General features: G+C 32.3%; 1 protein-coding gene across 1 annotated transcript; it reads left to right on the top strand.

Moving 5' to 3' along the window:
- The first annotated feature begins 4,067 nt into the window (after nucleotides 1-4,067).
- Nucleotides 4,068-17,277, top strand: LOC129810477 (protein obstructor-E-like). The gene is made up of 3 exons (XM_055861024.1): nucleotides 4,068-4,656; nucleotides 16,356-16,772; nucleotides 16,837-17,277. Exons 1-3 carry the CDS (start codon nucleotides 4,608-4,610, stop codon nucleotides 17,094-17,096), a joined length of 726 nt encoding a protein of 241 aa, XP_055716999.1. The 5' UTR covers nucleotides 4,068-4,607; the 3' UTR covers nucleotides 17,097-17,277.
- The last annotated feature ends 3 nt before the right edge of the window (nucleotides 17,278-17,280 follow it).

Here is a 17,280-nt window from a genome sequence, read left to right as displayed (position 1 = left end):
TTGGCACACTTACCCTATGTATTTGATTTATGTATTATTATTGATCTGGCTCCACAGAGAGATCAATATATCGCTCATTCGAAGTTCCAGACGTACAACTCAAGCCACGAGTTTATTTTGTGTGATGCAGGATTATTTTATTTGCTTTTTTGAAAAATTGGTAAGGAAAATGTTAAAGTTATAGTGTGTTATAGTTATCTTTAGAAATAATATTAAGCTCTCTACTATTTATTCAGAGTAATTAACTCCCTGTCTATTCATTGAAATATTTATGAGTCTGATACAAAACATTTTCCATAAATTACAGACAGAGTAAAATTTTATTTACCGGCTAATTTTACCCCGGTTTCCCCTAATATCAAATAAGCGATATATAATTCCTGAATTTTGAGTTATATTTCGTTTCCAAATTTTTTCAGAGATGATATTTTGGTAGAAAAATAAGAATTCCACATCTTAAGATTTTCCAGCTTCCTTGTTAACAAATCAACGTTAAAAAATGGGTTAATTTGGAATTAGTTCTAAATTGGAATTTTGAAATTTCCTCATACGAAAAAGTGCTGTTCTTGCTCTTGCTCTTCTTCTATTTCATGATCCTCACTTGGTCTATCTGAACAGTGGGGAAACCTCAAAACTCTTAATTAGAAATGGTTCTAAATTACCCTATTTTACCCTAAATATCCTAACTACATTTGCTTTGTTATTATGTATTTATTTAGCAACAAATGCAAAGATATGGGAAAGTGGGGCATCTTTGAATTGGGGCAGCTTTGAAATTAGATTTTTTCTCATATTTTTAAATGAAACTGGACCTTATCAACTTTTTTCGTATACACTCGACTCTTCGTTATCTGGCTGACGTGGGGACAAAATGACATTTTGGTTTTTTGAATCTGGTCAACGTTTTTTATATTTTCTGCTGCAGGAATTTGTTTTCTGTCGAAAAACAACAGAATTTTCTTTGCAATGCGCGTTTGTTTCATTTTGTAGCACGATTGTGTGTCAAAAACTTTGATAAAATGAAAATAACACATTAATTCACTCTGGACGAAATGCATGCTTCGTAAAAAATCGTTTTGAATACATCAACCGCCAGCGTTTGGCAGCTGTCACCCGGATAACGAAGTGCCGGATAACGAAGAGCCGAGTGTAATGGGAATGGGAAACCATCTGTATTTTCAGGGTCCTTGATGTACCATGTACCTTTAACATATTTCCCGAAGAAACTTGTGGTTTATCACGTCAAGTTTTTGAAATATCTTAAAGTAAGAGTTCTTAAGAAATGGATAGAATTATTTAATGAAGCTTGCTTTTTCTCAATCACGGTACATCGTAATTGTAAGTTTTTGGTGCCACAGGAGATCTCAAGGAACCTTTTCCTAGAAGAAATCATATCCCTATCCCTCCATTTTCCTTGTAATTATCCAGATTTTTCTCAAATATCCTCGAATTCCTTTAATTGAAATGAAGTTTTTTTTGCATATAATTTACAGGGTGGCTGAAAAAAATGCAACAACTTTCAGAGCGCACAGCTGTCAAACCGCTGGTGACAGCGGTTTCATATTTTGCATAGTGGTAGTTCATTTTATTGGCTGAAAGCCTACAAAAGCATTTTCGATATTTTGTAAAACTTTTTTAAATCGTAATGGAACACAAACGTGACAATGTCGCTATTTTTGCAGGAAATGCGGAAGTAACTATCGTTAGGGCTCTTCAAAACCCTGAATGTAACTAAACATTCCGTTTTTCGAAACATAACTTGGTACAAGGATACTTGAACAAAAAATGAAGATAATATAGCGCTTTAGTTTGTTGCACTTTTTTTCAGCCACCCTGTATTTGTTTTCTAATTACAGTAGACTCTCATTCAATCGGCTCTTTTTAAATCGGGCGACATATTTTGTTAATAATTTTCACGTTTAATTATGAAGCTAATTCACTCAAATTCGCTGTAGTTCTTCCTAATTTATCGTGATTCTTTATAATTGAGCGCTTTTTGTGGAATTTAAAAAGGCTTTGACGCTCAATTCTATCGCTAAACCGGATGACATTTTGCCCCATATTCCCGATTGAGAGAGAGTCTACTGTATTTTTAAGTTCTATATAAAATATTAAGCTCTTTACGTATCAGATAAACATAAAATTTCTGAAATTTTATTTAATTTAAAGCGTGAAATACGCGTGAATTGTGAGTATCCCATTTCACTTTTTACAAGACCTTCAGTGTGATTAATTTTGTAAATGTCAACACAAACAGTGTTTAGTTTTCTTCTGATTTAAGTCACTTTACAAGTGAAATTTAAACAAAATTTTTATGAAGAAGTGAAGTTTAGAACTCCTACTTAAAGGTAAATAATCAGGCTCGGTGAAATTTATTTGCGTAGGGTGGAGTCTACACTTATGGATGTTATACACTCATGGACAGCGTGCAAGAATCATAAGTTCTTACGTAAAACAGATTTCGAAAAGTTATAAAATTATTAGTTTATGATGTAATTAACATTTTTTACTTTCCGAAATCGGTTTAATGTAATAACTTAAGATTTTTGTGTTGTCCATAAGTGTGTATAACATCCATAAGTGTAGACTCTACCCTAATAGCGACCTTTGTCTGTCCCGAAATACCCAACTGTCCCGAAATATACCACTGTTACTTCTTTACACTTTTTGCTATTTTGTATAAAAAAAATTATGCATTTTCAACATTTTTCAATAAGAATCTTATTCTGGATAGCTTAATGAACACAAATATTTGTATCAACAAAGAAAAAATTATTTGAGAAGTCGTTAAGCTGCTTGAAACTTGAAAGTGCTAAAAAGTGTCCCGAAATACCACACGTCACCCTATATAGTACTTGTATATTTTAAGAAATTCATTAAGTTTGATAGTGACATTCTACCGTTTAAATATGTGTTAATTTTAAAAAGTGTTTAGTGTTGATATCGTTTTTACTACTTTTTCTTCTATTTATCTATAACGTCATTTTTATTTTTTTATTTTATCATCTAAAATTCGTGAATTGCAGGACTGAAATATGTGAAATATTCCTGAATGATCGAATTGCAGCATTTACACAGTGATTTAATTCAACTTAAAATTTCCATTGACCCTTGAAAAAATATTTAGTAGAACGATCTATTTTTTTCTTTTTAATTTTTTTATTTCCAACCATTTAATTATAATCTCTAATAAACTCACAAGACTGTGAAATGTTATTGAAAGGCACAACATTTTTAATATTAGCATGTTCTCGAGACAATATTCGAATCACTAGCCCAAGTTAATTTGAATATCAAGGTTGTTCTACAAGAAACATCTTTAAATATGAAATTCTCCAATTTGTATCGTGTTTACCTAATTCTTACTAGTCGTGAATATCATACTTACCATGAACTTAGCCAAGGCATGAAATTAGCAATAATAATCTGGGGAGATCATTGATTTTTATTTCGTTTGATGTTTTTTTCTTTAAAAAACTTTCTTGTAAATTGCCATAATTATATTTTCAGAATTTTTGTATATCATACTTTCATTTCCTCTGCATTCGTTGAAATTCCTCTTTGAAGTTCATGTGGTACAAAAGCACGGTAATTGCAGATGATCATAAGAGATCGTGCAGGATCATTTGCGTTGAACTCCCATTTGACCGATCGCGCAATAGTTTCAGCGAAAATTCCGCACCAAAATCGAAAGCTCACAGTGCGTTTGCTGCAAAATTGGATTAATTTTCCATGGAAGGGAATTTGTATTGGCAAAAAAAAAACACGAAGTTGTCTTCATTTGGTGACTATTTGCAAATCAAGCCAAGCTTGGCCGATGGAATTATGAGACACTCTGGGTCGATATATGGGAAAAAAGCGAAGGTGAGTGTATGAGTGAGAAATTATGAAATAATTCTTCATCTCTCAAGGAGATCACAGCCATTGGATGGGGCTTACGTGTGAAGAAGTGTATGGAAGCCACCAAAAGAGGGAGGTTTGAAGGGAGAAAAAAATTAGAAAGTATACATTATAATTGGGTTTTATTATAATAATTCTTTTTCTCTCACATTGTCTTGTTGTTTTTTTTTTCCTTCAAACATCTCTTGTGCTTGCAGCTTTGAGACCATACTCTTGGGGACTAGATGCGAGGAGAATTTGTATCGCGCTGTTGATGTCTTTCACTTTGGGCAAAATTGTATGTGGCTATTGTTTTGTGATGTTCTCGTGGATGAGGAGTGGAGCGGGGGCATCTTGAACACCACGAACTATGAAGTTGGAGGAGAAGAAGCACAAGAAGAAGAACGTAAAGGAGAAACTGAATACTGGGGGAGCTAGAGGCACCAATGTGGGGATTTATGGAAACCCGTTTGTCTTTCACTCACCAGCCGGCAGTTTAAGTCCATCTGTCTCCTTGAACGCAGCGAATTTATCTTGCTCCAAAGATAACTTCTCCATCACACATTACCGTGAACCTTCCCCACCTGATCAAGTAACTGTGTGAGGGACTACTATACAGAATCCCAATAGTGATACGAAAAAAATTATCCTGTGAAATATTTTATTGGTGTTTGGACCACATAGAAGTATCATCCCAGAAGGATTTTCAGTCAAGACAAAGGGATAGAATGATTGGAGCGATGAAAGGAGTTTTCGCTGTGCTATTCTTAGTCATTGGTAAGTTATTCTTCTGCACTATTCCAACCATTCTCTCCCTGCTTCGCCATCGTCACAATGGGGCAACATTCCAATGGACAAGCATTGATTCACACCGTGATCTGAATACTCAATTAGGATTAAAGTCAGTGTGCAACTAGGAATTTCTCTCCAATTCTTCCTGATCAATTGTCTGCACTTTTCTTTCTATGCGTAATCAACATAAAATTACCCAAGACAATGAGTTTTCAACATACAATAAATTAATTAGGGTTTGCAATCGTGCAGAAAAAAAAGAGATCAATTGCGAATTTTATGATATTGATCAGTCACTGAGGATTGCAGTGAACAAAAAAAGAGATTCCCCATTGAGTGAAATGCAAAAGAGAGGCTCAGAAGCTCTCTAGAAGATATTCGAATGAGTACCACGGGCATTACATAAGTTTGCGGAAATTGTGAGTGTAAATGGAATTAAATAATTTTTTTTTACATAATTTCTTCTCACGAGCCAAATGGTAAGAGACAGAGTGTTTGCACCGAAAATTAATCACTTTGTGTGTGTCATCGTCAGAATAATAAATCCTATATGGACAGTAAACTGGAGAGGAGACTGTGTGATCTTTTTCACAAAAGTGCTGGTCAATAAACAGGTAGCGAGCGATAAATTGCTGAAAAATCATTTCATAAAGAAGTCACTTTCTCTTTTAAGAGTATCATTTTGTGAATCAACATGTATGTTTGTGTGTTTTAGTTTTATGCCGGAACATGTGTGAATTGCAACTCCCAAGTGAATTGCATTTCCCGACTTCGAGTAAATTTTTGGTATTAATATAGTTCTTTTTTTGCGCATAATTTGTTTGCAAAGTTCATTTGTATGGGAAATAAAAAAAGAGCATAACCGTGAGAAAAAAATCCTTGAAGATCATCCAACGTTTTGCAGAATTATATCTCGAAAATGAGTATGATATTTTTAAAATAAAATTCTGTATACACTATTAGACATTTTATTATTAATCTGTCCATCGCCTCCCGCAAAAATCTTCAATTTTTCTCACAAAAGGATTTCGAAGAACCACAAAATTTATTAATATTTTATGTTCTATCAATATTTCTAATTTTGTAGTTCTTCGAAATCATTTTGGCGAGGAGATCTCAATTATGGATAGGCCATAAGTAAAACCATAACTCTGTTTCACATTTATTGATTGATTCTAATACATTTTAAATTAAATAAAATTAAATGTTTTGTTTCTTGATTGGTAGGGTGAATTAACTACTTTGCGCTATGATCTAATTTTGTGCCACTTAACAAGAAAATGATTTAGGCGTACTGTACAAATATGAGCAGTAAAAAAATAAATTTGATCAGTAAAAAATCTAGCTTAATTAGTATTCAATTTCGAACTTTAAATAATTTAAAACCAGTTGAATTTTTATGAAGTTTTCATCTTACCTGCAACCACTTAAGACGTTAAATTAATAATAATAATAAATTAGGCCAATTTTTGTAAAGACCTTATTTACTGATCCAAAGTTAATATTTTAAGCCTTTAGCACACTTTTTAGATTTAGGGCAGAATCACATTGACAGTAAAATGCTCACCGTGTTTCGTTAATTTACTCATTTTAATTGCAATTCTTACGCAAATTTTCCATTACCGTATTACCTTATCTCATACTCGGCGGCACTAGGTCAAAATAATATGTTGGATGGCGCCACTTGTGGTGCCATAACTGCAATAATGGCGCGAAGCCATTGCCGGATGTGCAAGATGTGTCAATGATAAAATTGCAAGTCAGTTAGTTGAAATTGGACTATTGAAGTGGACACATCGCGGCAAGTGGAAAATCCTAAATTATTAAAATTAAATTACCTAATACTACTAACATTAAAATCAAGTGAAGTAATTATAGTGAAGTAAAGGACAGTGAATTATAAAAGAAAAAGACGTGAAATTTAACCCAAAATAGTGCATAGCAAATAACCTGAACCCTCGGGCGGCGACAAGGAGAGATTATTTATTAATCTATTCTCCCTACAAATTTTAGGTGAGTTACACTCTCCTCAAGCCACAATATAATATAAGAAAATTGAAGAAATAAAACGAAAATTCGATAAACGGTGAGCAAAAAAACTTTAAGTGAAATTAATCATACAGTTTTTTACTCATCGTTTATCGTATTTTTGTTTTATTTCTTAAATTTTCTTATATTATTTTCAGCTAGTGTTACCGAATATGAGATAAGGTAATACGTCAGTCGAGAATCTAAATCGGCAATCGTAAAAATTGCAATGAAGATGCGTAAAATAACGAAATACGGTGAGGCTACGGCGAATATTTTATTGTCAATGTGATTCTGCCCTTAGATCAAGAAAGTTTCATGAAATCGAAATTCACATCCCTTTCTTTCTCAAATGCTTTGCGTATTTCTGTCCCACTCTTTTCAAATTTCTTCTTCTTCTTTTGAACATCATGCCAAATTTAATTTAATCCAATCTAATTTGGAGCGGGAAAGACTCAGATGGACATTAAATATGCAAAACGTTTGAGAGAGAAAAGGATATGAATTTTAATTTCACAAAATTTTCCTGATCTAAAATATATTCTGGAGTCAATACTAACCAAATTTAATTATAACTGACGAATTTCAATTTCTTGGTAATTTCAATTTGTTTTTTTTTGCTTTTTTTTAACTAGATTATCGATAAATTACTAAATTCGCAATATTCATAATAATATCTTTAAAAGACAATAAATGGTGAGCTTGATTGCTTTAGGTTTTGAATTATAAAGGTTTTTTTTTTTTGAGAAGAATTGTTATTGAATTAAAAGCTTTAACTCTTTCCGGGCCGTAAGATTTTCAGCAAGCTAATTTCATTTAATCTTACTTTTATTTCAAGAGTTTATATTCTCAATAAGAAGTTTATGGCGAAAAAGATTTTTTTCCGGTTCAAAAGATCTTAGTAAGGTAAAGTACCCTTTAGTCGGCCGGTTCCTCAACTCGGCCAGTTGAATTATTTACACCAATTTTTTAACGTATTATAGTCAATTTCTATGAAATTTTCACTGATTTATGTTATATATAATATAATACACCTTATAATGTTAAATCGGTAAGACCATATTATAACAAATCTAAGTAAATTGAATAAATAGTCGCACTGGTCGAGTTGAAAAACCGGCCGACTACAGGGTACTTTACCTTAATTAACCTCAAGATAAACATTGGGAGAATCACAAAAAAGTATATCTAAGTTTGAAGTGCAATGGCTAAGTAATATATCAAATTCTCTTCCTAAAGAGTTAAAGAATGAAATATTATTTAATTGGGTTAAAAAAAATTAAAGAAAAATATAGATTAGAAGCATATGAAAATATTAACGAATTAAAGGACAAACTCTGTTAAGAAAGCAAAATCAGTTTTGTTTTTTCTTTTTTTTTTCAAGAAGAAAAAAAGTGTTTACAAAGAGTTTCAGGATTTAGCCAGTGGTTGGTGAAAATTATCGTAGATTTGGATATTTTTTCATTTTAAAGTTATCCTTAATAATCAATTTATCGTTCTTCAGTACCTGCTTATACCCAAAAATTAAGGGGGTTTCCCTAATTAGGAGGCTAAAAACGAGATGTTTTCCGTGATCTTTTTTGAAGATAAAGAAACGACCAATCTTCTTGAATTTTTTACATATCTTTATTATATCTCTAAAGTCCTTAAAAACATTTTTTTCGAAAAAAATTATAAAACAGCGAACTGTAAATATATAGTTCATTCAAACACATCGTCGCAACTCTCCCTAATTGACGGGAAACCTGAAGCTCGTAATTCTTATCTGAGGAAGTGCAACTAAAAAAAAATCAATTCTTATAAGTGTATTTCGTATTTAAGCTAAAAAACTCCGAAGATAATCGTATAATCGTGACTTTTTTTTAAAATTCTTTTAAAAAATCCATTTTTGGTACAGAACTTTGACTTTAACATCTGCAAAAGATAGAAAAATAGATTTATACAACAGTTCTTTTAGATTAAATAGAAGAACATTTAATTCTAAAGAGAAAGAGTCTTTATTCGTTTTAATCAGTAAATAAGTATTTTCTTAATATTCACTGTAATTTGAAAAAATTGTAAAAATAAGAAGTGGAGAAACCACGCTTCAAAGTTTCGGATGTTCGCCTGAATGATTGCATATCTATTCGGCTCTCCTTTGCTTTTTTCTCTTTATCTTCGGACATAATTCAAATTGGCTTATGAAATTTTTATGGTATAATTCTTAGATAGTTTATCGGTCTATTTGAACAAAAAACATAGACCTCTTTTGACTTTGTAAGCCTTGTAATTAGGGGAACGCCCTTAAGAAGTTAATTGATTTTAAAGACTAAGAAAAAGCATAGTTTTCATAGTCTCTCTAACTGATTTATTTATAGATTATTTGATTTTAATAGATTAATCAGAAATCAGTACAAACAAAATATTTTCTTATAACAAGTAATATTAATTCGTGATTAAATGAAAGATTAAAAAATTAAAAAAAAAGAGAATTCTAATTTGCTTTCATGATAAGAATGAATAACTATGTTCAATCAGTGTTCATTCCTATTTAAAATAAACGTATAAAAATTCAATGAAATTTCTGTAGGTATTTTATTGCGAAATTAAACTTTATTTCAAATTGAGAAAACTATGAATAAAATTACTATCAACTGACCAAATTTATAGTGATATCTTACTCCAAAAACTTATCGGTAAGCGTCGGGGGATGGGACAGCTAAGAAAAAATTGATTTTTCCCAAAGCTTTCTGCTCAGACTCCAAGCCTTCCTCATTGGCAAATCTGTTCTCTTCTTGCTTTGTCATAGGTCTCCTTAGTTCACAGGGCATAGGATCTGGGGCACTGCACTTGTCTCTTTTAGCTATTTTCACAATTTTGTTATTGATTTTTGTTCTGTACGTCTTTCTTGGTAGTTTCTTTGTGAGTCTCTATCTATCCTATGGCCTGTGAACTAAGGATACCTATGACAAAGCAAAAAGGGAACAGATTTGACCACTGAGGAAGGCTTGGAGTCTGAGCCGAAAGCTTTGGGAAAAATCAATTTTTTCTTAACTGCCCCATTCCCCGATGCTTACCGGAATTGATAATACTTGAATCAACTGTTGGAAAACACCAATAATGAATAACTATCCCCAAAAAGTTCTATTTCGACTGACTTAAAACTGAAAAATTATTTTAAATAGGGAAATATGCACTGCTTCGATAGTACCAGCCTTTGAATATATTTAATTAGTTTTTCTTTTTTCCAAAGCAAAAATTCTATTCTCTTAAATATAGTTAATAGAATAAATTTTTTGCTTTGACAAAATAGAAAAAAAAAACAATATTCTAAGGTCGGCACGTTCGAAAATAGGGCACTTTCCCCTTATTGTACTAATCAAAAAATTATTGATGTAACTAACTACTAAAACTTTTAAGTAACAATTTATCTAACAGTTTATAAACTTATGCTTCTGGCTTTTAGTTCTTTTATTTTTCATATTGCTGTCAAATGTGATTTTGACTCACTATGCATTTTCTTTTCAAGAGCATTAAAATGTTAAATCAGTTTTAAAATGGTTTACCTGCAGACAGAAATGAATATATTAATAGAGAAGAATCTGGCTTGGAGCATCTGGTCGGATCCTATCCTTGATGATTTTTTGGATTTCCTCTTTGAACGTTTATTACTTGAAAGACACTTTTTAAATTCAAGATCACAAATTATTCTTCCTAATTAAAACTTGTCTTTTTCAGTGAGCTTTACATACTTACTATTTCACGATAATTTTTATTTTTTAAGTTACTATAATTTAAACCCACATTTTAATAGTATTACTTAACTTCAACAATCCGAGACTATAAAAGAAAATACAGTTTAAGAATAAGTTTATGAAGTCATGTCAGACTAATCGAATGGCTAAATAAATTTTAGCCATTCTTTTAAACATGATTTAAAGAACGAAATTAAGCTCCAGGCTGAAATAATAACAAATTAATAATATGATTCTAATTATAGATAAATCTCCTTTTACTCCTTTCCATTTATAAAACAGAATGATTCTGCTTGTCCTCATTCTATCAATCTTTCTCAGAGGTTAAAGAAAGTTCCAAAACGAAAGACTTCTATGGGAAATAAACACAGATATAAATAATTAATGGTACAAACATAAATTCAATTCCATCACTAAACGTCAGGTTTTTTTTTCTTTTTCAAACAAGTTAAACAGTTTCAATAAGAAAAAAATTGCAAAATGCCATTTCATCGTTTTTTTATTAATGGGGCTTTGCCAGGTTTTTGGTTTCACTTTCACGCGTGAAATTGCTCGATCAATGACTGGGACTTCTTTTCTACCTTGATTTTTTTTCGCACATACCAACGATACCAACACAGTATTTAAGCGAAGGTAAATATACAAAAGGTTACGGTTAATGCCACGGTGTCATCATTGTTTCATGCTCCATTTCTCCTTCTTTTTCTTGATCACTTTCAATATCCATCAACACAATTGAGCTGCGAAATTGCTCTAAATGAGTCGCACGATATGTCTCATGGGACAATTGGAACGCACAATTCGTTGCGTAAGCCTTTCATGGCAATATTTTCCGTTCCTTTTATTGCGATTCACTCAAAAAGAGTCACCAACACAAGACAGGTGAATGAATGAGGGAGAGATGGAGTCTTTTTTTTATGAGAATTTCCCACAGGTGACCCTTTTATTGTATCTTCTCGCTGGGGGGATTGCGAAAGATCTCAAAGGTGGTATTTTTTCGTGGGAAAAAAATCAACGACACTTTGGATCTTTTTGCAAGAAAACTCTTAACACATTTTAACATTCAGTTCATCTCATTTGTGAGGCAATAGTTCCGAAAATATATATTTTTTAAATTTAAAATTGTTTTGTGCAATTTGTGTATTTTTTCCCAAAAAAGATAATTATGAAAATTGGAAGAAAAAATACGGTTGTAGTACAAGAATTGTAACAAAGTTGTATTATTAAATGTAACAACATATATTTTCAAGAGTAACAGGATCGTAAAAACTTTATAGGGGGTATTTATATTTCTCTCTTTTTTTATTTGTAGAAAGTTTTAACTATTTGGCCAAAAGCATTGTGAAATAAAATTGCTAAAAACTCATAATTAACATTAGTTACGTTCTCATGATTAAATAAAAGGATAATAGTGGAAAGTTTTGTTTTTTTTTCTACCTCAATTTGTGCAAATTAACGATGAAATTTGCATACAGTGGCGAACCTAGGTTATTGGGCATCAAAGCCAGGGTTAATTTGACTTCACATCAAAATCTGTTTAATTTATCTTCATAAATGAAGCATATGACGAATTTTATTATTTCCATTTGTCCTTCCTTCTTAATTACAAAACAATGTTAATTAATCATTTGAATTTATGGTATATAAATGGTTATTATAAAGCCAATAAAAAGATTAATAGTATTAAAATTAATACAATTTCAATTTCAAGCCTTTTAAAAATTTTATATTGAATATAAGTTTTATTTGTAAAAGTTTTCAATTTATTAAAAATGGTTTTTGTGCAACATTTCATTTTTATTTTCGAAGTATTTCCATAGATATTTGTCTGAGTTATTCCAAAAATATCGAAAAAGTAAAATCTTGTTTTTGTAATTTTATATAAAAATTTTTCATATAAAATTTTCATTACCTTTATCTTCTTAGTAACATAATCAACATTGAATCTTGACAAAATTAAGATTCTAAATTAGTTTTAGGGATAATAAAATGATCACAAAAGTGCCGTGATGTTGTAAAATATTCTAATATCGAAGGTAGGATAGCGGCATTACTTGTGGCCTCTGTCTTTATTTATGGACTCTTCGCAAAAAAACTTTACAATATCACGAAATGATTTTAAAAAACCTCAAAATTAAAAATATTAAAGTATTATATTAAAGTCAGACTTATTTTCTAATAAAAATTGCGACGAGACCACAAGTTAAGACAGCCCACAAGTAATGCAACCCTATATACTTGAGAAATCCCATAAATCTGGTAGTGATAAACGGTTTAATGGATCAATATTTAAAGCCGGTTTCAGACTAGAGGTTTCGTCTAGTTCCAAAGTTCTTGAATTCCTAAATAATAAGCAATTTTAATGGGTTTTCAAAATCTAAAGAATCATTTGACCTTAAAATTCAATTCCAAGTTAAAATTTTCCAAAAAAAAAATTGTCTTATAATAAATTAGAGTGGCTAAGGGCCTTGACAGACCTGAGGATTAGCTGAGAGACTGCTTAGCGTAATTGTATTTGAAATAATGGTGGGACTTCATTTTTATCATTTTTCACTAAGTCGTCTCTCGGCTTAAGTCGTAAGTGTGTCTAGGGCATAAGTCATACAGCTAAAGCTTAGGTCTGACGCCTATATAAGATTCAGTTGATGGCATTTTCTAGTATTATGTGATGATCTAAACAAGCTATAAAAGTTTTAAATTTACCTAAAACTTTGTGCACTCTATGGGTCAAGTGGTAGAGCACTCGCTCTATATCATGGGTTCGTTTGTCAAATCCCCTTTAGGCCACCAAAAATTTTCTAGCGTTAAAGGTGTTCGGATTGCATCCAGTGAGCTTTCACTGCACTTTCCACGGGGCATGGTACTGACAACCCCACCCCATCCCTGTATAAGAAAAATAATTTTCTTATACAGATGTTATTGGATATGTTGAACTCCCCTTGTGGGAAGACCTAAGGGTCTTGACAGACCTGAGGATTAGCCGAGAGACGACTTGCGTAATTATATTAGAAATAATGGTCAAACTACATTACCATAATTTTCCACTAAGTCGTCTCTCGGCTTAAGTCGTAAGTGTGTCAAGGGCATAAGTTGTTCCTTCATGGAATGTTGTGCCAGCATTATATTATTATTATTATTTATATTCATTTGTTGTTTTCTATCATTAATTTGATTATAAGGAATATTAGAAACCAATAAACATTAAATTTGTGGAAAAAAATGCAATTTTCTTAATCTTAATTTTTTCAGCTATAAAAACATATTAGGCGAATTCAACTTTTGGAAAAACAATTAATTTTGATATGAAATAAAATGATTTTTTTTTAAATGCATAAGTAAACTATATAGATATCTAAAATTGAAGGTTTCAGATTTATATAGGAGTCTCAAGAAGTGCTCGAAAGGGTTAATTGTAATGAAAAGTTACAAAGGACAATGGGCAGAAATGTATGGGAGCTGGACCTTCGCCAGAGATGGGACTAGGGACCATTTTGTAGGTATTGGTGCATAATTTAAAATTTATCGAGACCGAAGTCAAAAAGAACTGTCAGTCCTTGGGAAATTCACGATATCCTTCTGAAAATTCGCAACTTTGACAATTTATTACTCGGAAACGGCTTAACCGATCTTAATAAAATTCGGGTCAAGGGTCAAAGTCGATATAATATGACTTAAATTAAACTTTAAATAAATATTTTCAGACTTTCCCTCTGACTGCTCCATCTGGTAGCTCCCATACAAACAAGCCACGTTTTAAAACCATTGCACATTACAGGACAACAAAACAAAAGCTAATTTTGTTTCTTAACGGTAATTTTTAAGACCCTGCGATCTTTAGAGGTTTTAACTCTTTACAATCCTTTTTTTTACGAATTTAAAGGATGGTAAAAGATTTATAAGGAAGAAAAACAGTCTCTCCTGCTTTCTATCCTTTATACCTTCATGGTGAGATTATTCCCTTTGTTGATCAGGTTAAAAACCTTGGTATCTTTTTCAATTCTACTCTCTCATGGTCTGATCATGTTACATCCATTTGCCGTAAGGTTAATTATTCTCTCTATACCCTGCGACGCTTCCGGGAAATCACACCCTATGATACTCGTCTGATTCTCGCGCGAGCGCTTCTTCTTCCTTTCTTTAATTATGGTGCAGAGCTTTTTTTTGCCGCGGATAGTGACACAATCCGTCGCTTAACAGTTTCTTTTAATGATTGTGTTAGGTACATTTGCGGATTGAGTCGCCGAGATCATATCTCTCCCTACAGAAATCAATTTATTGGCTGTGATTTGCCTTCACTGCTAAGAATGAGAGCTGTGTTATTCCTGTTTCATCTGCTGATTTCTGGGTGCCCTGTGTACCTATCGAGTCTTCTGGTTAGGGGGGGTTCGACCAGGGTTCGAGGACTCTTAGTGCCGAAGGTTCATGGGGACTGTCTCTATCGGTCTCTCTTTGTGACGGGTGTTATTTTATTTAATTCACTTCCGTGTGACAGCCGTGTTTCTGCGGCTGCCATTCGTGGTTATTTTCAGGCTGATTCCTAGAAACTCTTTATTTTTTTTTTCTATTTTGCTTTTTTTTCTATTTTCTTAACTTTTGTTGCTTTTGTTTTTTTTTCTTTTGAATTTTTTTTTTTAATTTATCTTATCACAATTGTAAGAGGGATGACCCTATTTTTGTGATTAATAAATATTATTATTATTATTATTATTATTATTATTATTATAAGATCTGAAAAATTGTAGGGAAAATTAAGAGATAAAGATATAGTTTGTTCTAGGAAAATTTTCATTGAGTCCTTCTTTACAAATTATTTTTAAAAAGGACCAATATACGATTAACTGTTACTGTATAAAAGGAGTTTTACAAAAAAAAAATCATTACAATTCTTATACATATGTTATATGCTTTAGTGCTTTTTCTATATACTTTTAGGGTTGGTCCCGGAACAAAAGTTGTTACCTTTGCCAATATCTATTCGATGGTATGGGTCTCATTCGTGGCGAAAGGTTAGACTGTTTTGCCCATTGTCCTTTGTTTAAAATATTCAACTTTTAAACGAAATGAATATTTTATTATTGTAACTTTTCTCTCTGCCTTGATCAAAAATTAGAATTAGAAAAAAAATTGGAATATGAGGTGCCAGTGTCAGCGGAATCTTTCATGACCATTACACTCTTTGTAAGCTTTGTAAGTCTGTCTGAGATTTACTATGCATAATAAGGCTCTAATGCGATCATATAGGAACGATTTTTATTATGAAATTAATGGATAAAAGCACAGAAGTAAAGGGTAAAATTTGAATTTATGGACAACCTGAAATCCCTAACAAACCAACTTGGAAGTTCGGGCTTTGATACTCTAGTTATAATCTAATCTAGAGTATTGTTAAGATTATTAACTTATTTTTTTATCATGTTTTAAGAGAGTTGTTCGAACTCTTAATTGGTTCGTTCGAAATTCCTCGGGAAATTATTAGGGTACTGGCACTCTTAATGCCATGTTTCATTCTTTTATTTCAATAACACCTTGAACAGATCGTTTTTTTTTTAATATTACGGCATTTAAAATTATAAAACCAAAGTATATATTCCAAATGATCAATATTTTCTACGTATTTTTTAATATTAAAAGCACTAATTTCTTTAAGTTGCATTAAATGAAGCATGGTATATGGTGGTGCCACTACCCTTATTTTTATTATTATTTTTTAAATGTATTATGTTAAATCTATCTTTTAAAAGTAATTTAATTACCTGTTTTCTCGCTTCGTCATTTTGTTATTAAATTTTGGTGCTCCTTCGATCTTATTAAAACAGGGGAGCTTTCCTAGTCGCCCCCACTCTCTAGCTAAGTTCTTTTTTTCCAAAAGTCCTCTCTGAATACTTTTTTATCTCGATTAATTGAAAAATTATTCTTTTTTAGGCTGCAATGCCCAAAGTCAGCGACCTGCCCAAGATGATCCGTGCAAAATTAAATCCAAAGTTGTTGGCGATGTTCGGTACTGCGATCGCTACTGGGAATGTGTAAATGATCAGCCAGAGCTGTATGACTGTCCCAATGGTCTGGTCTTTGCTGGGAAACACCGTGGTGTGACTGAGGGATGTGACTATCCGTGGAGATCAAATTACTGCGAAGGCAAGGAACTGGCTAATGGACCAATTTCCACTGAAAACTGCGACTGGTTGTACGGAATCTTTGGACATGAAACCAGTTGCACTCGCTACTGGACATGCTGGAATGGAACAGCCACGGAACAGCTCTGCATTGGTGGTCTGCTGTACAATGAGAATGCACACAGTTGTGACTGGCCAGAAAATGTGGAAGGATGCCAGAAGCACCGTAAGTACTAAGTATGTATGTCGATTTCTTGAAGAGACTGTAACGTTTTCGTGTTTTTTTTTAGCGCTCTGTAACGATGATCCAAACGGAAATGTTCCTTTGGGCAAATCCTGCAATCGCTATTGGCAATGCCAAGGTGGCTATCCGCGTCTTCAGAGGTGTCCAGCTATGTTGGTGTTCGATAGGAATTCCCTGAGATGTGTAGTACCACCAACGGAGGATTGCGATATTCCAACGACACCTCCACCACAAGAAGGAGATCTTCAGAATGAGAATGAACAGCACCAGCATCCAGGAAAAAATCCTCCGGGTCGTAGAAATTAATCAGAGGATGAAGAAGAGAACAGGAGAAGCAACTAAATAAGAAGTTTTGTTAAATTATGTATCCTTCACTATTTTTTTTCACTTCTATTCATCACCGGACGGATACGACAAAAGAAAAATCGACAAAAGTGAGTAAAATGTACAAGAAATTTCTTAATAAGAGAAGATACGAAAAAAAAAACTG

The sequence above is a fragment of the Phlebotomus papatasi genome, chromosome 1 (genome assembly GCF_024763615.1).
Source record: "Phlebotomus papatasi isolate M1 chromosome 1, Ppap_2.1, whole genome shotgun sequence".
Taxonomy (NCBI): domain Eukaryota; kingdom Metazoa; phylum Arthropoda; class Insecta; order Diptera; family Psychodidae; genus Phlebotomus; species Phlebotomus papatasi.
The sequence above is the reverse complement of the archived record's forward strand: the minus strand, read 5'-3'. Positions and strand labels throughout refer to the sequence as shown.